Source organism: Pipistrellus kuhlii, unplaced genomic scaffold (assembly GCF_014108245.1).
Source record: "Pipistrellus kuhlii isolate mPipKuh1 unplaced genomic scaffold, mPipKuh1.p scaffold_m20_p_15, whole genome shotgun sequence".
NCBI lineage: Eukaryota > Metazoa > Chordata > Mammalia > Chiroptera > Vespertilionidae > Pipistrellus > Pipistrellus kuhlii.
In genome coordinates, this window is record NW_023425460.1 from 31,603,415 (window position 1) to 31,626,651 (window position 23,237).

At 47.1% G+C, this 23,237-nt stretch overlaps 1 protein-coding gene across 9 annotated transcripts in view; it reads right to left on the bottom strand.

Annotated features, from left to right (window-relative positions):
- Positions 1-1,132: 1,132 nt before the first annotated feature.
- Positions 1,133-23,237, bottom strand: part of SEC31B (SEC31 homolog B, COPII coat complex component) — a 29,513-nt gene continuing 7,408 nt past the window's right edge. For 5 of the 9 annotated variants that reach the window (XM_036438864.2, XM_045581988.1, XM_045581989.1 and 2 more), the window contains 23 exons: positions 20,461-20,656; positions 20,170-20,265; positions 19,168-19,311; positions 18,705-18,847; positions 17,809-17,908; positions 17,536-17,697; positions 16,873-17,007; positions 14,094-14,324; positions 12,074-12,148; positions 11,724-11,822; positions 11,278-11,374; positions 10,596-10,774; positions 10,264-10,390; positions 9,750-9,895; positions 8,854-9,027; positions 8,074-8,235; positions 5,086-5,263; positions 4,370-4,684; positions 4,051-4,109; positions 3,603-3,749; positions 2,976-3,086; positions 2,449-2,520; positions 1,133-2,269 (listed from right to left, as the gene is read on the bottom strand). In XM_036438864.2, coding sequence (XP_036294757.1) covers positions 2,090-2,269; positions 2,449-2,520; positions 2,976-3,086; positions 3,603-3,749; positions 4,051-4,109; positions 4,370-4,684; positions 5,086-5,263; positions 8,074-8,235; positions 8,854-9,027; positions 9,750-9,895; positions 10,264-10,390; positions 10,596-10,774; positions 11,278-11,374; positions 11,724-11,822; positions 12,074-12,148; positions 14,094-14,324; positions 16,873-17,007; positions 17,536-17,697; positions 17,809-17,908; positions 18,705-18,847; positions 19,168-19,311; positions 20,170-20,265; positions 20,461-20,656 — 3,328 coding nt within the window. In that variant the 3' untranslated portion in view covers positions 1,133-2,089. Of the gene's footprint in view, positions 2,270-2,448; positions 2,521-2,975; positions 3,087-3,602; positions 3,750-4,050; positions 4,110-4,369; positions 4,685-5,085; positions 5,264-8,073; positions 8,236-8,853; positions 9,028-9,749; positions 9,896-10,263; positions 10,391-10,595; positions 10,775-11,277; positions 11,375-11,723; positions 11,823-12,073; positions 12,149-14,093; positions 14,325-16,872; positions 17,008-17,535; positions 17,698-17,808; positions 17,909-18,704; positions 18,848-19,167; positions 19,312-20,169; positions 20,266-20,460; positions 20,657-23,237 lie in introns of those variants that run through there. The other 4 variants (XM_036438859.2, XM_045581991.1, XM_045581990.1 and 1 more) reach the window with 4 other exon arrangements.

Below are 23,237 nucleotides of genomic sequence, written 5' to 3' on the forward strand. Positions count from 1 at the left end.
TCTTGAAAAGAATCTGAGCCTCAATTGGCCTTAGCAGCAGGTTAGGGCAGAGACAGAGACAGGGTCACGCTCAGCGCTGGTGGTGCTGGTGGTGGTGGGAGGGGAGGGCAGGACAGGGCACTCGCCTATTGTGGGTCTGGATTGGATGCTTCCACTCATTCATTTCCTTTTAATTAACCCGCATTCCTGGAGGAGAAATATTTATGTTGGCTCCCATAGAGGCAATCCGCAGACTGGAAAGAAGGGGGAAGAAAGCCTGCCTTAGCAAAACAATGCCTCTAAAGAGCTCAAGGAGAGAAAATAAGAGAACAAAATGCCATTAAAATAGCCTTCTACCCCCACTGGAGTCAATGAAAACTTCATTTCACATGCTAATCCCCCACTCCGCCCCCTTCTCTTCTCACCACACCTCTTCCGAAAGTGTTTGGGAAAAGTCTTCGCAGTCAGTACACAGCTCCCTGCAGCTCAGACTCCTTGTGTTAGTTCAGGGCCCCAAGTGGGGCTCTCGCTCCAATGGTGGCTCCCCCCACCCCTTTAATTTAAACAAAGACCTCGGAGTTCATCAACCTCCCACTGAAACTCACAGCTGCTGAACAAACTAATCCCCTCGCCCGGCTTTTCTTCCTTTCAATGGGCTCTTGGCTTCAAAGACACTGGGAAAGAACTTTGCCGGGGCTCACACTGCTTCATCAATAGAAGTTAGTGCAAGTATTATCTGAAGAGCAAGTGGCTTTACAAACAAATACTGCCTAACAATCCCTTCCTCCCAAACACACACATCTAGCCCGCAGACATGATGGGATCTACAACAGGATTAGAGATGGTACCCCCTGGCTTCACACCCAGTCCCTTTGTGCGGCTGAGCTCAGCGCTGAAGTGGTGTGGGGAAAACCCTGGAGCTGACCGTCAGGCACGGATGGAGATACACACATGCGCGCATACACACACACAGCAGAATGGCCACAAATGCTGCAAGGAGAGAATATTTCGGTGATACCCTCCTTTCTTCAACTCTCTTGATTCCCCAGCTGACCCAAAGCCTCTCCCCTGATTTATTGAGGTGCAGGAACAGAGGATTATGAAGAGAGGTAAGAGCAAAATAGGACCCAGGAGACAATTATTGGGAGATGACTGAGGAAACCAAATCAAAGCAGCTTTATTGCACGTTAGGTACATCAGTGCTTCCAATGCAGCATCCAACCATGGGAGTGCAGCCAGAGAAGGCAGCCCTGAGACATGTGGAGGCTGAGGGAGAGAGGGCCTCCCGCCCTGGAGGAGCAGTGCTAAAAAGAGAGGCTTTTGTTACTATGGCTCCTGTCCCAGAGCTGGGCTCATACTCACAGGATGAATGGTCTAGCCCTCCTTGGACCAGGGTTCACACAGATCAACGAGGGGCCATTTCCCATAGGCAGTGGTCCCTGTGCTTCTATCTCAAGGCCAAGATAGCTCCCAGCAAAAGGCAGTGCACCCCTCCCACCCAACCTCACCCACCCTGAATAGTGCTGGCAGGCGTTCCTTTAGAAAAGGACCAACGTTCCTTCTCTTGGTTCTGCTCAGCACCCAGCACTCATGTCTGTGACTTGTTCAGAGGATGAACAGCCAACTCTACTCCAGCCAGTGGGACTCAGAGAAATACAGAACTGGAAATATGGAGTCAGAGGCCAGGAGAAGGTAAGATTAGGCCCATGGCCCACAGAAGGAGAAAAACAAAAGACCCAAAAATGGGTCCAGCTGAGGTAGACTTGGATCCTCCTCATCCTCTTAGAAGCCACTTAAACAGACTCTCCCTGGGGAGAAGACACCTGCCCACGGTGCCCCAGGTCCTGGGCCAGAGAACAGTATCAGGTGAAGTACAGAACTGGCCCTGTGCTCTGCCTCAGAGGCCGAGCGAGCCTTGGACAGATCGAGGGCCAGGCACACAGGATAGAAAGCAGGCACTCTGCCAGTTTGGAGCCAAGCCTACAGCATCATATACCTGGCAACAAGAATGAAGGCTGGGAAACACAATCTATTCTGAAACTGCCTTCTTCACAGGGAGAACAGTGAAGTCACAGCAGCAGTGCCCTCCTGGTAAGAGAGGCTGTCTGGCTTAGACGTGCAGCTTATGAGCAATGGTGAGGACAGCCTTCAGGATGGGCATGAAGCTGGAGACCTCGCTGAAGCGGCTGCAGCCCACCACCTGGGCATGCACTGCAAGGCCGTGCTCAAAGCTTCCTGTGTCCACACATCGGGCAATCTCGTGGAGCCCAGCCAGGACTGGAGGCGAGAGCTGTGGAGGGATTGGCCTTTCAGTTAGTGAGCCCACACCAGCCCCTGCCCTGTGGCAGGGAAAGGATGAGACCCAGGTCAGTGAGACCTAAGGGGAGAGGACAGAGGACACCTGAGCTCCCTTTGGCCACGGGGGATGGTGGAAGGGCAGGAGGCAGAGGCACCACTGAGTGTACTTACTGTCCCCTCACAGAGCTTCTCATAGAGACATTCTAGGCGTTGGGCTGCCTCGTCCAGCTTCCGTTTTGTCTTCTACAGGGAGGAAAACGGGTTCTGATTCTAGCCCCTAAACCTCACCCTGCACAGGCTATAAAGAATCACAGTAGAGTAGAGCCAAATGGCTAAAGGCTACTTCTTCCCTTTTAAAGGAGGAAATGGCAGCCCAAAGAGGGTAAGTGACTTGCTCAAGCCAACACAGCCAGCGAATGCATGGCAACTTTCCTTACTCCTGGTTTCACTCACTCGAGTACTCCCTGCTGCCTCTCTAAGAGTTTGGTCCCGATGCTGGGTCCTGCTGCCAAGGAGCTGGACTTCAGAACAGACAAGTGTCCCTCCTCCCTCCCCCAACCCCCTGCATGGAGGTCAAATAAGCATAAGATGTCAAGGCAGTGAGAAGAGAGCTGATCACCCAAGAGCTGCTCTGAGCTCAGGGATCCCGGAACCAGGCAAGGGCGTGAGGAGGGCATCGTGGGGAAGTTCAGACTTACTAAGTCAGTGGCACACTGGGAGCAACGCTGGAGAAGTGCCTCGAAGCTGGTTTTCAAGCACTGATGCTCTAGGGGCAGCTCCTTCCTGTACGTCTTCTCTGGTGGCCATTGCTGAGGAAGAAGCGGAGAGAGGACAGATGGGCAAGCTGTCTTTCTCGCAGCTTCCCTAAGAACTAATCCTCAGTGACTCAGCAACACACTGTTCTCCCCGGAGCACAGCAGAGTTGGGTAGGGGGCACCCTCTACAGTAAGGACATTTGGTGCCTGCCCCTCCCCATCCCCCAGCTCATAGTCCGACTCTACCTTTAGGAATGAGGCCCATCTACCAAGCCCCTGCTTTCCTTTTCCTTTTTTAAAAAAGTATTTTTAAAATTAATTTTTAGAGAGAGAGGACGGGAGAGGTAAAGAAACATCAATGTGATAGTGGAACATTGATCCGTTGCTTCCTGCATGCTCCCTACTGGGGATCGAGCCCACAACCTGGGCTTGTGCCCTGATCAGGAATCGAGCTGGCAACGTTTTGGTGCATGGGATGAAGCCCAACCTACTGAACCACACCCGCCAGGGCACTCCCTGCCTTTCTATTCCCAAGGAGGGCTGGAAGAAGGGAAGGGAACACACTGTCACCTGCAGGCCGAGTTCTCCTGGTGCTCCAGGGGGAGCACGACCCACACCGGGGACAGGGGGCTGTGAGGAAAGGAGCCCTCGTGGTGCAGAGGCGAGGCTCATAACTGGAGCAGTAATTGGTGCTGGGGACATAAATGTCTCCGGCGACTAAAGATAGAGAAAGAGAGGCACATGAGTCTAAGCTGAGAGACTGCCCAGGCCTTAATTTGAGAGCTATAGAAATTATGAGTGAACAGCGGACAGAACAGTGAGTGGGAAACCAGGAAGTGGGAAGACTGGTGTACAATGTAAGAAGGAAAGAGGAGGAGGCTGAGGGAAGAAGAGTGAGTGGGGAAAGAGAGAGTAGAATGCATGCCTGAGAACGGGAAGGACTGAGCTGAATTCTGTAAGGAACTAAAATGTGGGTCACCGGTAAATGTATGAGGGGGTGGTAAGGAGGTGCACTGACCTGCCTCCTCTGGAGGTTCGCCCCGGGAGCTGGAGCATTTTTTAAGGAATCTTGAGGTCCTGTATAATACAGAGATAGAAGTATTTGGGGGCATGGTCAGGAACATTGGCAATTCTGTCTGAAGACCATTAAATTATTTTATTTGGAGTCCATCTCACCTCCCTCTGAAGACCATTTATCCTCTCAGTTGACATGCTCCAACCAAAGGAGCCCCGGTTCATTGGTTTGAGAGAAAGATCCCTTAGGTGGTAGCAGGGAGGGGTAGATGGGGGAGGGAAGCAATGGCTGAGAAAAAGAAAGCCATGGAAAGAAGACTGACCTGGGTGAGGAATCAAGATGCCAGTGGTCTGAGTGGTGCTGGAGCACGAAGCGCCTGGTCCTCCTGGAGGGTGTGCCGCAGGGAAGCTGACAGGAGGGTCTGGGGGCTGAGAACTCACAGGGCGGAGATCTGGTGGTCTCATCGGAAGGAAAGGAAGCAGGCGAGCAGCCTCAGGCAGGGGGGCAGAGTCAGGCTGCATGATGCCCGAGGGTGCCATCGGTGGAGGGGGACCAGGAAGAGGCCATGTTCCAGGGAATCCCATGGGGTTAGGAGCTTGCGCCCTTTGCCCTCTTAACAGCTGTGGCTGAGATAAAGCTGAAGTGCAACAGAATTTCAATTTGAGAGAGATTCAGAGCACATGAGGGAAGTCTAGGCAGCAATAATTTTAAAAAACATAATAATAAAAATGATTAATACCCATGCATATGGATATCTAATATGTACAAAGTACTTTTGACTGTATTCCTTATTTGACCCTCAAAACAATCCTGTGGGGTTGAAATGAACAACATAACAAATACTCGTACTTTTCAACAGAAACAATATATTGCTAAGCATATTGCCCACAGGTACAAAGCCAGTAAGTGACAGTTCTGGGAATTCTGACTTCAAATTCCTAACTCCTCTCACTACATAGACACATTACTTTTTTAAATCCACGCTGACCATGCCAATTGTTTCCTTCTATGTTCTACCCAGTCGGATCACTCACTCACCAGGTGTAACTCCAGGGCCCAGGGGCAAAGGCTGGGTAACCTGGAGCTCAGGTAACCTGTAGTCTCTTATATTCTGCATTCTGGAGCCTTGATAAGGGCCAGAATGGGAAGGTGCCAAGGGCATCACTAGTGATGACTGGGGTGTGAAAATCCTTGGCCTTGTAGATGGAGTGGGAACCTGTGAGAATAAAGGATTAACACTTGGAAAGGGGGAAAAAAGATAAGTAACTGAAAAACAAAAAACTATAGAAAAAAAAAAGAAAAAAAAAAGCTAGTGCTGCCGAAGCCGGTTTGGCTCAGTGGTAGAGCGTCGGTCTGCGGACTGAAAGGTCCCAGGTTTGATTCCAGTCTAGGGCATGTACATTGGTTGTGGGCACATCCCCGGTGGGGGGTGTGCAAGAGGCAGGTGGTCGATGTTTCTCTCTCATCGACTTTTCTAGCTCTCTCTCTCTCTCCCTTCCTCTCTGTTAAAAATCAATAAAATATATTAAAAAAAAAAAAAAAGCGCTAGTTCTTAAAAAAAAATTCAACAAAATTGACAAGTCTCTATAAAAACCAACAATGATAAGGAGAAAAGATACAATTCACCAAGATCAGGAATGAATGATCCTGATGACTTCAAATTATACTACAAAGTGACAATAATAAAAACAGTATGGTATTAGTCATAAAACAGACACACAGACCAATGAAGCAGAATTGAGAGCCAAGAAATAAACACATCTATATGGGCAAATAATTTTTTACATAGACAAGCTTTTTCTAACATTTATGTGGGAAGGGCAAGGTTCTAGAATACCCAAGGAATTTTGAAAAAGAAAAATAAAGTGGGGGAGTTACTCTTCCTCACGCCAAGGCGTACTACATAGAGGTAGTAATTAAGAGAATGGTATTGTTAGTGGGATAAACTCATACATCAATGGAACAGAATAGAAAACTAAGAAATAAATCTATATGAGTATGCCCAATGAATTTTTGACAAAGGAGCAAAATAAATTCAGTGGAGGCTGGACAGCTTTTTCTATAAATGGAAATCCACTGGCAAGAAAATGAAGCTTAACCTAAATTTCACACCTTAAATAAAAATTAACTCAAAGTAACATGGACTTAAATGTAAAACATAAAACTATAAAACTTCTAGAAAGAACATAGGAGAAAATTTTGGGGACCTTGGACTAGGCAGAGTTTTTAGTCTTGACACAAAAAGCAAGATCCATAGAAGAAAAACAATAAATTGAACTCTATAAAATTAAAAACTTTTGCTTTGTGAAGGATCCTATTAAAAGATGAAAGACAAGTTCTTATTGGTTATACACACACACACACACACACACACACACACGAGTACATATAAAACTAGTGAAATATGTATCTCAAATCTGTATCTATGAATTGTCCTAATATCAATTTCTTGGTTTTGTTATTGCACTGTGGTTGTTGAAGGATGTTGGCATGGGGTAGGGTGGGATGGGGTGGGGATACATGAGACTTCCCAGTTCTTTCCTATGTGACTTCTGCCTAATACCTCTATTTACAACCTCATTGGATTTTGTTCTCCAGCCCCTCCAGTAGGCTCCTGGTATCATAAGTTAACAGCACCCTATCCATCCAGTCTGAAACTAGGAGCCAGTCTCCCCACTTCACACACTCCTCTTGATTATCATTAGTTTCTGTTAATTCTATGTCCTAATATCTCAAATCCAACCTCACTCTCTAGCTTTAGATTATTTCATGTCCTCATCGTTTCTTTCTATATAGCCTCCTAACTGCCTCTAGCTCTGCCCTTCCTAAACACAGGGCTAGTTATTGCCCTGCATAAGACTATTCAATAGTTCCTGATTGCTATCAATTTCAGAGTCAAGTCTAAGTCTTTAGTTCAGACTACCAGGTCCTTCTTGTATAACTCCTGTTTCTCCAGCTTCCTCTAAGCGTACTCCACTGCCACAAAGACTTGTTTGGCAATGTCATTAAAATATTAGCAATTCCTCATATGGGCTTTGCTCACTCTCCTTTCAATGCTTTTGTACATGCTGTTCCCACTGCCTAAAATAGCCTTCACCTAACTCTTCCTTTGCCAACATAACTTTTAATCTTCAAGACTGAGATCAAACAGCTGTGACCGGTGTGCTAAGTGGTCAGAGCATTGACCTCCATGGTTATAGTGTTGGCTCACTCACTGAAGGGTCCTGGGTTCAATTCCCAGTCAAGGGCACAGAAGAGGGTGCAGGTTCAATCCCCAGACCAGGTCAGGTGTGTGTGTGAGTCAACCAACCAATATGTCTCTCACACATCGCTGTTTCTACCCCCACTTCCATTCTCTCTAAAAACTAATGGGGATCCCTAGCTAGTTTGGTTCAGTGGATATAGCACAAGCCTGTGGACTGAAGGGTCCTGGGTTCAATTCCAGTCAAGGGCACATGCCTCGGTTGCAAGCTCACTCCCCAGTGTAGGGTGTATAGGACGCAGCTGATCAATGATTCTCATCACTGATGTTTCTATCTCTCCCTCTCCCTTCCTCTCTGAAATAAATAAAAATATATTTTAAAAAATGAAAAGTTAATGGGGAAAAACATACTAAGGTGAGGATTAACAATAACAAAAAGACTGAGATCAAACATCATACTCATTCTGAAATATTCCCTAAACTTCCCACTCCCCACAGAGTAAATTGCTTTCTTCCGTGTGATCTCATGGCACCTTACCATACCCCAATTATGGCATTTACAAATTTCACTTATTTTTTACATATCTATCTTTCCACTAGACTATAAGCTAATTAAGGGCAAGCGTCATGGCCTGTGCACCTTTCTAAGAGCCAAGCAATTGTTCAATAAACAGTTATTAGAAAAATAACTGAATCTGTGCTTTATGAAGTCAGGAATTTTCATCATTTCTGTTCACTAATATATTCCGAGTGCCTAGAACCATACCTGGCACTTGGTAGACATTAACTGGTATTTTTGAATGAATGAATAAACAAGCTGTTACCTGGTGAGAAGGCTGGAATCCCAATTTGCAAGATAACGCCTCCTTAGAGCGGGGAGTAGCTCCCACAATGACTCGGGGGAAGGGGAAAGGAGGAGACTGCTGGCCCAAGACATCAGCACCCTGGGCATGAAAAAGCCGATCTCTCAGCTGCTGAATTTGTGGCTATAAAGTCATAATAATGAAAAACTGAATTAAGTAAAATTAAAACAAGCAAACATCCTCTCTTACAAGCCTGGCCCCATATAGCATTCAAATGTCAGCTGACTCTTGACATTCTAGCCACTTTAGATGACTCAAAGATAGTTCCAATCCCTGCCAAGCCTCCCTCCTTGCTTTCTTTTTGCCTAGATCACCCTATATCTACTTCTCTTTGAAGGTCCAGCTCAATAATTTTAATCACTCAGTGTGGAGAGCAGCTACAGCGTTTGGACAGGTTCAAGCCATGGACTAATGAAAGGGCATGGTCCTCTCATGGCAAAGCCACGTGCAAGTCCAGCTTGGAGGGGTCCTCCCAACACAATTACAGCCAAAGGCTATGGTTATAAGCTTGACCTTATGGTCCAAACCTGTGTTCCCAGGTGGCACTATTGAGTTAGTGACATCTGATTCTCCATCTCCCCCTTCTTCCCCCTGCCCCAGAGGTTTGAGCTTCCTGAGGGACTAGATCTTATTTATCCTGGGAGCTTCAGCATTTAGCATAGTGCCTAGAACATGGAATTGCTCAGCCAGTGCTAGATGACCAAATTAAATGGTTTGCTCTTTCCCCATGACCCCACTCACCTGAGCACAGTCAGTGGGTAGGTAGCTCATGGCAGCGGACAGGTTGCCCTGGGCTGCCAGGAGATTGGCATACTGAGTGACCCTGTAGGTTGTGGCAGGGCCTGGGCTCACCCCATCAGGACCCCGCAGTTGTTCCAAGCTCCTGTTCAGAACAATTACCTTCTCCATCAGGTCCTAGAGGAACAAGGATGAGGGCAGTCAGCCCTCTTCAAAGCACATCCTGCTCTCTAAGCCCAGGCAGCTCACCCAGGGACTTCTCACTATGGGAAGGAGGGATCTGGCCATAGTCAGATGGAGGCAGAAGGTGCTGATATAGAGACATGACAGTTAAAGAAGGGCCACGTGGCCTCATCTCTCAAGCTCTTAGCACTGGGCTCAAGTGAGGCCATCGGAATCTTAGATTCTCGTACATCTCTGCCTATTTTCTTTGCTTTCTTGACCCTTTCTGCTAGGCCATCAGCAATTTCAGACTCAGTTATAGTATTGTTTTATGTGTGACTTTGTCTCCCTGTGAGTCTGTGACCCCCATCTTCTGTGGTTGCCTGCGGGGTGTCTGGTACAATTCAGATCCACAGAATTTTTCATAGCAGTTAATGGGAAGCCCAGGCTCACAATTACTCAAAATCAGAATAAACTTGTATAACCAAATCTGAAGTAGGAAAACATTATGGAGATTAATACCTAAGTAGCTTCCGCTCAGTCTCCCTGACTGAGGAGGGAAGGAGGCACAGCTCATCCTTGGGAGAAGGTCCCAGAGAAGGGCCTTTCTATTTTCCCCTATACCCTGACTCCAGCTGGGTACCCAGAGGACTCGCTCTGATGTCCCTGCAAATCCCTGCCACTAGCCTCTCCTTAGCGTCTGTAATGAAGGGACCGTGCCCTACAGAAAAGGGTACCTGCAGAGCCATGGGGGATGAAGCCTGGTGGCATTTTGCCCAGCATTCCACCAGTCTCTCCACATTCCCTGAGCACACATAACAGAGTCTGGCTTCGGAGGTGAGTGCCCTGTTGCCCTCCTGCTCCATTCGACTACCCAGCATGTCTGCAGAGAAATGGAAACTTCTTTAATGTCACAGCTTTCCTTTGCTCCTCCTCCTTTCCCTATTTGGAAATGGGTGGCCGATCATGAGCTATGGGACAAGTAGCCACAGTGGTTTTGGATAACACTGAGGCTCACGCTGCTCTACAATGAAGGGCAAAGCTCTTGCTTTAAGATGTGACAAGAAAAACAGGACAAGTGAAAGTAGGGGCATGCACTATAGTCCTTGCCCCCGCAGCTGAACGAGACCTTGGCTCCGATAACATGGCCTGGCCATGAGCTCAGGCTGCGCTTCTGCCTTCTCCATCAGCATGTCCACTGGCTCCACACTCAAGTCACACCACTCCATTCTAAAGCCTAGGGCCACCTACCACAGAGCTCAGGGAATGTCTCTGGCCCTGAGTATGTCAGCAGCAAAGCCAGTGCCTCTCTCCAGTTCTGCATGCTACAGGAGCATACCATATCCTTCCAGTTCTTCCGCACAATGCAGGCTAGCAGCTGTAATGGGCAGGGAGGGAAAGAGGTCATCTACCACTCATCCATCAAGAGCAGGCTTCCTGTTAGACCACGTACTAGGGGCTAAGGGTTAGAGTGGGAGAAAGAGTTTGACAGATCCTCTGAACACCAGTCCCAAAGTGTGGACATCCACCTCACAAAGTCCAAGAAATGCCCTCCTCTCCTCTCCTGCACAGTGGGCAGTTACCAAGGAGATTCTGGTTTTCTTCTTGGCCAAGTAGCGTTCCTGTGTTTGCTTCAGCAGATCTGCGCCCCCAGCCTGGGCCAGGATAATGGCATCAGCAAAGCGCTCTTCTTTCAGACACAGCTCCACAGCAGGGCCCAGTTCACCGAGCAGGAGAGCCTGGCTCAGGAGTCCATCTGTGTCTGAGGGCAGAGGCATCCCCTCCATGTTAACCTGCCCTTGAACCATAGCTCCCCATCACCTGCAAAGCCCACAGCACGCCTCCTATGTCTGTATATTCAGTTTCCTTAGCCCCAAACAAACTCCCAAGTTTCATTCCTCAACAACAGAATATAGAGGGGTGTCCTGGTTACTCTCTAAGGAGAGAACCCAAGATGAGAAAGTAACTCATGTGGCAGTATCACAGGTGATGTCTGATGGCTCAGCAAGGACAGGGTCACAGTCCTTAACGCAAGAACACAGAAGGATTGAGAAAATATCTTAGTAGAAAGCTTTCCATAGAAAGGACCCCTCCATGAAAATCAACAGCCGAAGAGAGCTCTAACCTGTAACAGAACCACTCAGCATTTGTGATGGTGGGAGTGAGGCAGGAGGCAAGGGACAAGAAAGCAACGTCCTCAAGTCTGAGAACTCTGAGCCCACCTACTCCCATGCAGAGGGTTTCTCTCCCTCAGGGTCATGGTACCTTCTGTGATGGGGATCTCCCATGGAGTCATGTTCTGAGGGACCAGCTCATCAAAGAAAGCTGAGGAGGCAGAGACTTCTGTGGTGTGTTCGGAGGCCTGAACAAGGGAGGACAGAGGTGGTGACTTAGGAAATGAACCCCAAAGACAGAGAGCTGGCTCAGTAGCTCTCTCTGGGAACACTAATATATTTGACCTTCCATGGGCAAAGCTAAAAGAAGAAGCAGATAAGGTTTGGGAAGGGCTCAAATTCGTGATTAAAATAGCTTACTCCCAGCCCAAAGGCTTATGAACACTATGTGTCACTAACACAGGGGAAGGAGTCTGAAGACTTCTACAGAAGCTGAGCACGTCATGAGAGCAAAGCAGAGGGCCAGGAAGGGAGAAATGCCCTAAAAGCAGGTCTCCGGTGCTACTGTAGGGCTGGCTGGCTGGGCTCCTACCACACCTGGCTGCAGAAGGCCTGTTGTCTGGTACTGCTGAGGTTATCTCCCTTCAGCTGAGGGCTCTTACCCAGCCCTGAGTCTCGCTTCAACCACACGGCCACCTGCGAGGAGAGACTTGTGAGTACCACTCTCCCCAGCACAAGGTCAAACAAGCCTCATGCTTTCTTTCCACCTCCAAACACCACCAACTGGAGTAAGATCCTTGAGCTATTTTCCTGGGAAACAGCCTAACTCCAGGAGGTTAAGTTTGTACAAGCTTTAGTGAAGCTCAGGAAGAGGTATTCTGAGATAGTTTCCACTGATAGGATTCTCTGCATATAAAGTACATGATTCTGATGTGAAAGCAGCTTACCTTCTTCTGAAGCTCATCTTTACTGTATCCTAATAGCTTTAGAAATTGCATTCTGGAGTCTTGCCCCAAGGTCACCTAAGGAACCACAGGACACAGAAGTTTCCATTATATAAATGTAAATAACCCTCTCCTGCTAAAATTGGACATCTGTGCCAGTGTATCCTCAAATATAGTTATTTGTACTAGCAGCAGTGCTGCTAAGGCCAACACCATCTCTCTCTTTTTGTCTCCTCAGATTTGATTCATGCTGGGCTGTAGGCATAGTGTTAACAGAACCTTTTTCCTCTTTCCTTTTTCCTTTTTCCAGAAAACAGAACCTTCAGTTGACTTCCTACATTTGTTACTTTGGTAACCTGATAATAGTAAAATAAGAGCTATATTTCTAGGCAACATTGCTTGTAATTGGTAAATTGCATTTGGACTGGAATTATATAGACTATAAATAATAATTGTGGGTACCATGTTCTAGGCTTCAGTGATTTCAAGGACTCTTGTAACTGAATAGATCCCTTGCAGAGATCCTAGAAGCCTTACTTTTGGAGTTGGTACAAGAGATATTGGCTCTTGAGGGCTTGAGACTTCTAAGCAAGGACAACTTACACACCTGCCTGGTGTACATCTTAAGTCCTTGCACCTGTGCTACCTTCTGGGGAGCTGAAGAGAACTCTGCACTGCTGCATGGATGCTGCAAGAACAGCCCCAGGAGGGAACACCTGATGCTGCCCAGCTGTCAGGCTGTGGTTTCTATCTTAATCTTTCTGAGGAGATGACACCAAGTGAGTCTTCTGGGTCTAAATGTCAGACTGAGAAGACTCCTGCTCAAAGGTGAATGGATATAGTAAAGGTGCATGGATATAGTCAGTTTCCCCACTCAGTGTTCTAGATACTGAGGGCCAAGCCTTCCTGAAGCCATACCCTAACCTGGGTTCCTTCATTGATCCTATTCTGAATCATGAATTCTGACTACCATTTTTTTTCATAGCCTCTCAAGGCCCCTCCTTCTTCCATGCTCTTCCCTTGGAAATATTCATCTGCACTCATCTTCAGGACCATTCTGTTGGACAGCTCTTGGGTAGCTTTTCAACCAGTCTTCCCTCTGTCCTATGAATCCTGCTGCCTAAGTAAATAGAGGCTGATCACTCCCTCTATTCTCTTTCCCATCCCACCATTCTAGGAGCTGTTATCTGTATCCTGCTTATAACAAAAGCTCCCTTCCTCTTTTCTTCCCACATGTTTTCTAGCTTCACTCTATAGTTGATGATCTTTCTCAAATCCCGTTCTCCCTCCCAGATTCTGGGTGTCTACCTTTATTAAGTTCTATGTCTGAAGCACAGATCCCACATCCTCCTCAGATCCCCTGGGACAAAGCCCTGTCCTTACTGCATTCTTCTCTACAATCCCAAACATCTGAATAACCCTCTCATGGTCTGGCCAGTTATTTATCTTTCTTTCCTTAGCCCTCTCCTCTCACTTGCTCACTTCCTTCGATCTATAGCACTCCTCCTGGTGCCATAAACAACTTGAAGTTAAAGCAGTACTGTAATTGAAGCCATGCCTCCAGAGTAGAGCAGGACTTGAGCCCCGAGTCCGACCACATGACTTTCCTTGGGTTACTTGAAACAAACTCAAAGCCTTCTTATAAGGATCTATCCTTTCAGCTAATCTTTCCTTCCTTTCCCTTCCCATCTTTTCCCTTCGTATCATCTTATCTGCCCTTTGGCATGGCCCTGTGGAAGTCTTCATCTCAGCTCCAGTAAAGTACCCAGGACAGGAGCAATGGCAGCAAAAAGGGCAAATGTCACTTGTACCCCTCACCTTTCCTACTGCAAATCATTTTTGAGCCTCTCCCTGGTAAAGGGTGAAGATTTTGTGTCCGGAGCGTGGGTGTCATGTAGGAAAAAAACCTATTAGGAGTCAGGGCCTCTGAAATCTGGGTCACAGTGTGGTTATGCATCTCCTGGTGTTGCAGTACCCAGCTTTGGGAAAACACCGCTGAGCATCCAGCCTTCAGGCTTCCTACCTTCAAGAATTGCCAGAGCATCTTTTCGCTTTGCACTGACGCTCGCTGGATCTTGTTCTGACAATAATTGAGGATATTTCCTGATCTCAGGGCCTCCTGCAGCTCAGCTGATCGCATCAGGAATTCGGATTCTGTGGTGACTTGACTGATGAAGACTAGGCGAAGGCAAGGCTGTGGCACCTGATGGGTAGGGGTGCTGGGAAGGCCAAAAGTGACCAGCTTCCCCCCAAACTGTGGGGAAAAGCAAGAAAGGTAACGGTCATGCCTTTGAGCTAAAAATTAACACCAAGTCAGGATCACACAACAGGCCTATACGGGTCATCCCTAGGATAGGAAATCAATGATAAGGAAACTCTTGGGGATGGAATAGAATCAGGATTTGAGTAGCAAATGTGCCCCCATATCAAAACCAGCTCTGCATTTTTAGTACCATCAGCTTAAAAATTCAGCACATGGTACTCATCTTCTCCTCAGCTGTCCTGGCACCACCCTTCTCCCAGTCACCTGGACCAAACACCTCGGCATCATCAGTCTTTATGTAACAACAGCCCAGCAACAACAAAGCCTCACCTCTTCTTGTTCAATGTCTCTTGTGAAGGTCCCTCTGTCCCATTCCCAGTGCTAGCACACCAGAATAGGTTACTAGCCTCTAGGCTTTTCCTTCCTCCAATCCAAGCATTAGCCTACAACCCCGTATCTGTTGCTATTCATGGGCTTGTAACGGTTTCATACAGCCATAGGAGAGACCTGAAGCTGCTCTGCTCATTGTACACAAAATCCTTCAAAACCATGGCCAGACCTGCCTCTGCAGCAGCTCTCTCCCTACTCCTTTACATGTGACTGCGCCACATCCCCCAAGCCCCCTTCCTGCTCTGTGCCCGCACTCGACACAACACCTCAACCTGAACATCCTTCTCACCAAATTAGGAACTATAAATAAAGCACTTGGCCTAAACACAAAGCTTAGTAAAGGCCCTTTACTCTAACAGTTCTCCTACTTGGTTCCAGATAAAAATGACCTGGGGAGCTGTTCAGAGTTGCCAGGCTCTCCCCTAAACAATAAAATCAGAATCTCTGGGGGTGGGACCAGGCATCAGTATTTTTAAATTCTTCAGGTTATTGCAATTACAGTCAAGGCCGACAACTACTTTATTCCCTAACCATTCACTACTTCCCTTCCTCCGATCCCCTCCTTAATGAACGTTCCCAGGCAGAGTCCTCTCTTGACTCCTACCGCACAAAATCTATACTTTGATTAGTGCTAAACAAAACCATCTGAATTTGGACTGGTATAGTACTGAAGAGTTTACGAAGTGCTTACATATATTTTTATTTGAGCTTCATCACTATCCCTGTGTTACAGATAAGAACACTGAAGTCCTGAGTGAAGTGACCTGCCCAAGGTTACACAGCTGATAAGCAACAGATTGATAATAATTCAGGTCTCATGACCTAAGAATCCTTCACTTCACTGCCTCTTGAGTGTGTTGGTCTTACCTCCCTAACAAAACTGTTGGCTCTGAAAACAAGAGCTTTTACTCTTATCCCCCTGTTTTTAATTCAAGCCTAGTATTTAAAGCATTGGGCTAGCTGTTTTAGGGCCTTGCTACTCCTCAGACCAGCAGCAAGGCATCACCTTGGGAAACTGTTGGAAAATCAGAATCTTAGCCCCAACCCCAGACTGAATGAATCAGAATTAGAATTTTAATAAGAGCCCCGGATGATTTATATGCACATTAAAGTTTGAGAAGCACTGCTTTAGGAATAAAAATGAAGAAGATGTGGATCCTATCCATTAGGGGTCTATTAGTAGGGTCCTAAGACATGTATCTACATAAGTTTAGTACAGTTAGAATGTATCATTACAGGACTATAAATCTGTGAGATTACAGAAGTCGGGTTAAGTCTGACCAGGGTTAAAGATAGGCCTCCAAAGGGGGTGGTATTTAAGTGAGGGACCTTGAAAGGCTGTACCAGGATTCAGTAGCCTGAGAGAGAAGCTGAAGAATGGGGTACAGGTAGAGGCAGCAGAGTTGGGGAATTATTCGTGGGACATAAGAGTCATATTTATTTGGACCATAGAAACACATGAGAATAAGAGATGGGGCCGAAACTGGTTTGGCTCAGCGGTAGAGCATCGGTCTGCGGACTGAAGGGTCCCAGGTTCGATTCCAGTCAAGGGCATGTACGTTGGTTGCAGGCACATCCCCGGTAGGGGGTGTGCAAGAGGCAGCTGGTCGATGTTTCTCTCTCATCGACGTTTCTGGCTCTCTATCTCTCTCCCTTCCTCTCTGTGAAAAATCAATAAAATATATTAAAAAAAAAGAAAAAAAAAGAATAAGAGATGGGAGTAAAAACTGGAAGGGTAAATGGGGCTCTGTGTACACTGGGCTTTGAGCCAATAAGGTAATGGGGGTCAAAGGTCAAGGGTTTTGAGCAGAGGAGCGACGGGATGAATTTTTTTTTCTTTCCTGCTTTGTATGTTAGCCCTTGCATAGCTGGACTCACTACCAGTACAGACACATAAAGATCAGATAAAATGGCATCTCAGGCAGTTCTCCATAACCAGGAGGTCTAAAACAATCAATTCCTTTTATACAGGACTGACAGCAAGCAGGTGAAGGAGCAGAAAGGGGAACTTGAGCAATAGCAGGACCTACTCTGAGACACAGGTTGATGGAAAAAATATCTCCTACAGAACGTAGCTCCATGCTGGGCACACGGTAGGCTTCACAAGCCCTCACACACACAACCTCGCACAGACACACACTACGCTTACAGCAAATGAAACACCTGCTGGCCTTCTCATCCACTTGGGGGCTTTTTTCAGTGGAGGTATCAATGACGCTTGAGTCACTTGCTCTGGCATCTGCCATGGTGGGAGAGGTCGGCCTTTGCTGAAGGAGGAAGAGATCTGGGGACAAAAGGACACCCGCATCACCAGCCTGAAAGGGCCTACCAGGAACTCCACCTACAAACTCCATTTTGGGAGAAATCCTTGAGATATTTTATCTAGCCCACAAAGACGAGACTCCCGTATTCTAATAGTGATTGTGGGATTCCCATGAAGTAGGCTTTTGGGAAGCCTACTGGTTCTAAGGTATACAGAGGAATGTGACACAAAATGGATATGTAGGAGCCAGGGAGGTAAGACAGTTCATACTTCCAAAATGATGTCCCAGCATGAGGTCCAATGTCCCTGAAATACCACAGGGAACATCCAAGAACAAAAGTGAAGGTGAAGGTCTCTTTTGTGTTGTGGCAGGACTGACTTCCTCCCAGGAAGATGGGCACTGGAGCAAAAGTACAGCCCTCCCAAACCCAAGGCCCTGCCCTCCTACACTTCAGCATCCCCACTTCTTCCCAGGCCATATGTCCTGCTCTCTCCCCACAAAGAGAGACAGCCCCTTCCCTCCAGCATTGTCCACTAAGCCCTTCAAACCTTGTCAACCTGTCTCATCTGCTGGACTTCCCAGCTCCTACCCATCACAGAGTACAAACGGATCCAGCCGTCAAAGGAGGCAGCAGAGAATACTGGAGGGTTCCGAGGGCACCACTGTACATCAAAGCACCAGCTGCTCTGTGTGGGTAGCTTATATGCCACCTAATATGAGGGAACACAGCATCAGGGAAACCCTGACATAGATAAGGAAGCCCAGAATGCGTCTCCCCATCTCATCTCCCACCCAGAAAGCCCACAGAAGGACCAGCCTACCTCGCTGCTCACGAGGTTCCAGCACAAGACCTGATTGTCCTTGGCACTACTGAGCAGCAGCTCAGCATCAGCCTGGCTCCATGACACTGACAAGATGCCCCTAAAAAGGAAGGAGGAACAAGCATTGGCCGAAATCCTACTATGAATAGGGTACTTTATGTATCTCTGGTAAATCTCATCCCTACAGAATGAGCAGCCTGATTTTATTTCACAAATGGGGGGGGGGGGGGGTTAAATTAAGGAATTTTCAGCAGCCAAGCAGCCAGAATCCAAGTCAATTCTAAGAGCCTATGCACTGTGCACAGTATCACTCTGCCTTCCACAGATCACTGCAGGATGGCTTTCTTCTTTTCCCTGACTGTAGAGCAGGGGCTATGAACCAGCATGAATCGGAGAAGCACCCATCCTATAGGTGCTTTTTAGCTCAGGAGGGCAGTGAGGCCTAACCCTGAAGAGTTCCCAAGAAGGTATAAAGGCAACATGGCCTTTTACACTAGTTACAAAGAACAGACTGTGGGGCTGCTATCTCTGCTCTGGGCCCCAGAAATCAGCTTCAGAGGCAGGCCTGTGTGCAGGAGAAGGCAACCTCGTCACTAAAGAAATGAACATTACCAGATGGGAGCCTGGGGACTCTCCTAGGGGGCTAAACACTGGCTCCAATATTTCTCATTTCCCTATCTCCACTAGAAGTCAGATGGCATCTCAGGCTCTTTTCCATGACATCTGGGTCTAAAGGAACTCTTCTTGGTTGGGGCTGGAGCTAGGACTGGGTGACTGTGTGTTCACTGGGATGGCTCTGAAGACAGGGAGGATGTTTGGTAGCTAAAGCTACTTCTTACCCAGGTCATTATGCCCCAGCTCTCCACCAAGGATGCAGATGAAGTTTGAGATACTACCTGCTATGGCTCTCCAGCACCTTCAGGGGCGAGGAGGCGAAGCGCAAGTCCCACAACTGAATTAATGGGAGACGATCATCTTCTGAGCAGAGCACCAATTGAGTGGCTATGTCTGGGTGCCAGGCCAGGCCTGAGCAGTTCATCTGTGAACAAAGCAGACTCCAATGGGTAACATAACCTGCCCATTCTAGTGTGAACCTTTTCTGCCCAATTGGGATGGGACCACTCCGAGGACAGGTTTTGTGTCTCTTCTAGGTGACTGAGAACTCCACAGCCATCAGGAAATAAGTGATGACCATGAATAAGTAAGGACCCTTAGAAGCGCCCATTATCGGGTCTGTTTAGGTCCCTAAGCTTTCACTGTCCATAGGAAATCCACATGTGTAACAGTTGCAAACAGCTGCAATGACCACATCTGAGAGAGAAGCCACAGCCCAAGCCTACATTTTGCTTCATGACTCACCCTGCTGCTGTGGTCACTGACTTTGATGATAGGTTCATTCTTCCTGAGATCCCACACCACTGCCTTGCCGCTGGGGTGAGCAGAAGACAAAATGTGTTGAACTTGCCGGTTCCAAGAGAGTGCCTTGATGTCTTCTGGGGGCTGCTGAGGCAGGAGGCGGGTAGCAGGTAAAGGACAACTTGCTATCCGCCCAACCAAAAGGCAATTGCTGTTCCACTGCTCCCAACAACCCACAGAAAGCCTAATTAATGGTAGATATGGGGCTACCCAAACCAATACAGTCTCAGGGAGCTGGATTGAATTTTCCATAGAGGCTCCTTTAGGGTACTGGTGTAGAAGCTGAGACAATGGTAGGCACACTTGGGTTTCACTCCTATCCCAAGGTGCTCCTGAGAGGACAGAGTCAAGATTTTAAAATAACTCTTAGGGATAGAAAGAGGAAGTGAGCAAGGAAGGGGAACATAAACACCCAAGATTCCCAGAGATAGCAAGGCAGAAAAAAAAAAAAGCCATTGCTACTTTTAAGGCACAGATGCTATCAAATTCATCCTTAACTTACCTCATGCTACTGTAAGCATAAGCCAAGAAGCAAAAAAACAGGCCCAGCCATAGACTGACAGATAAGTGCACTGAGAGACAGAATACTTTAGATCCCCAACTGCATGGGAAAACCAGATAGAGAGACAAGGCTGACCCTTCCCACAAAAGGACCAGGGTATATCTGGAAGTCCCCTTGCACCAAGCCTTGCCTAAGCTATGTCTTCTCTCAATGTCTTCCTCCAACCCCAAGACAGTTAATGATCACAAACCAAACACACACATACACTCCCCTCCCCTCCATCCCTGTTAAATATGGCTGGTAGCACACTGTCTGTGGAGCTTTATTGCCCTCCAGTGGTAAAGCCTAAAATCTCCTATTCTCTGGCTGCCTCCAAGAATCCAAGACTCTTCCCTGGGAAAGTCAGCTGCACAGTGTTCGCAGCAGCCCCGGAGCCTCCTCACCTGTGACTTGGATCCTGGGGTCATGGGCACACTCAGGTTATTCAAATCCCAAATGAAGATTTCAGAGTCACTTGCCCCTGAGGCCAGGATGTTGCCCTATATAAAGAACAGGTCTTTGAAGAGATGGGAGTAGGAGAGGGGTAAAGAGACCCATATATGAGGCTTCTAAAACCTCCCCCAAAACAGCCTGGGAAGGGTTCAGAGTTACAGACTCAAAGTCATAAGTGAATGCTTCCATTCAGAGCTACTGCTTGAGGGCTTGGCCATGTCTGACCAAATGGAATGTAGTACCTGAAAAGGGTTAAAGTCTAGGGCTCTGACAGCCCCCGAGTGCTTCTGTCTCTGGGCAATCACAGGCTCCTTTCCTGAGGATAGGATGTGGGTCACATGGTACAGTGTGAGCATGCCGTTGTCCCCGCCGCCTGCGATAACCCCGGTGCCTTCCAGGCTCCCATCGCCAGAGCTCCCCCAGACCAGCTTGTGAAACCTACAGAGAGGAGGAACAAGCATCGAACCAGTTCAGGTCCATATCAGCAAGCAGCTCTGCCAGACTCTGCCATTATGCAGGCGTTCCCACCCCTAGCTGGGGCCTGCCTGTCTTCCTCATATCCCAGACCCAGAAGGAATGCCTCCTCTGCCGGGTCCTGCCCTTTCTCTGTAAAATATTCCCTCTACGTTACACTAGAAGCCAGAAAGCCACTGCCTCAGAGTTCTGTGGCGATGTATATATTTTAAGTTAATATTAAATAGGCCTAATGATAAATACTTCAAATAGATCATTTCACCTTATCCTCACAACTCAAATAACAACAACTAATATTTATTGAGTACTTCTTATGTACCATGCGCTGTCTTAAGTGCTTTACATGTATTAACTGATTGCATATTCAACAACCCCATAAGGTGTTATTATTGATTCTACTTTCAATTGCGTAAACTGAGGCCAGAGAAGTTATGAAACTTCTGCATGTATAGCTAGTAATTTTATCCCCATTTTACACCTAGGGAGTAGCAGAACCAAGGTTCAAAGTCAAGCCCATTTTATTTTAATGCCTGAGATCTATACTGTCTCTTGTTTGGAGGAAGACCAAACTTTTCTGTCCCTGACTAGAAGCAGATTCCCTCCAGTGGTCGGCAAACTCATTAGTCAACAGAGCGGCAAACCATAGCTCACAGACCACTGCCCTAGACCAAGAATTGATGTCACCTCTTCCCTTTCAAACTGGATGTGAGAAAAAAACACAAGGATTTCATGCCTTTCCCGTGTGGCTAGCTCACTGAAGCATTGTATGGCTGCCTTGGGCCAGCCTTAGAGACACAGAAGCATGGAGAATAAACACACCTTCTGGGAAGCACTTTTCTGGTTTCCTGAGGATGCTTCTAACAAGATACTGCCAGTGACTTACAAAAAAAAAAAAAGGGGGTGGGGGTGGGGGTGGGGGGAGGGATGGACCCTGGATACTCTGCAGACAGGTGCAGGTCTTCTGCAAAGCCCCCAACGAAGACATGTGAAACCCCTCAAAGCTTCCTAAGTGGTCTGTCCATTTCCTAGCTGCTAGCCAAGGATATTTCCACAGCTCTTCTGAGAAATCAGATTTCACACTGAATGGTGTCCTAAGATCCCTCACTGAATGCTCCCTCACCTTAGGAACAGTCAGCAAAGAAAGTGAGTGGGATGACCAGGCAGGAACCTGTTTGGCTAGTCATACGAGCAGAGCCAACCTGCCAGAAGTGAAGAGCTAAGCACCTGAAGCAAAACAGAGCTATGATAACAGTAGAGTGGTTACTAGAGGGGAAGGGAATGAGGAGAAGATAAAGAGGGTAAAGGATCAAATTATATGGTGACAGAAGACTAGACTGGGTGGTGAGCACACAGTGCAATATACAGATGATATATTATTAATATATGTCACCCCAATAGATTGGAAAGCAAACAAACAAACAAAACTCAGAGGTGACACAAATGGTGGTCTAAAGCTACTGTCAGAAAGGCTATACTTTCTAAGGTTGTCTGATCTTAACAGGGCAGAAGAGTGTGCTTTACTAGTATGCTGGGGCTAGAGGCATTCTGGGGCTAGAGGTCAGTGTAGCAGTGGGCAAGTCAACAGAGTGACTAGAGAAGCCCATAACAGGTCACACAGGAACCAGAGGGGGGTGTGGTAGTGAAAAACTCACATGGGAATGGTAGAAGAGATACAGTGATGAGTAGAAGGTACCAGAGACCTCAAGGTGTGGGGGGTCACCAAAGAGTTTGAGAAGAGGACCCAGTTCCTCTACAGTGGCCAAAATGAAGACAAAATGATTTTCATTCTGTAAGCATGCAGACAGATGGTACATTCTATTTGTTAGCCTCTTAATGAGCGAGGGTGACGCTGGAGACTGAATGGAACGTGATGGAGAACACTTGGGATGATTCAAGCAAGGACAGGGATTGATCATTCAGTAGGCTCAAGGAGTGTATATTAGCTCTTCTCTACAAATGGACAGAGGACAAGAGATAGCTGTGTGTGTGTGTGTGTGTGTGTGTGTGTGTGTGTGTGTGTAGAAAGAGAGCACATGCGAGCATGTGAGCAAATGTGACAAAATGTTAACAACCGATGAACTAAGTGAAGGTACACAAGTGTTTACTGTATTAATCTGCAACTTGTCTTATGTTAGAATATTTCTTTTAAAAAAGGTAAAATAAAAAGATGGGCTTGGCCTGAAAATAGAAACTAAAAGATTTAAAGGGAAGGTTTAGGAAGAAAAGTGTGCATGGGAAGGTAGGAAAACATAAGAATAGAAGTGTAATTCTCTGCTAAAGTGGTTCCCAGGAAAATGATGGCAACAATGGAGACATTAGGACATAATAGAATGATAAGTGGCACCTAAACATAGATTCTCTGATTCTTATTCGGACCTTATGAAGCAGAATTTTCAGAGACAGGACTTTAGAACCTATGTTTTCAGTAAGACTCTCCAGATAATTTTAACCAGCAGCCAGGGTTGAGGTTGAGAACGACTGTACCAGATGCACACCAGCCTAGAACAATCAGGGAAGATAATGAACTTCATAAAGATAGAGCCAG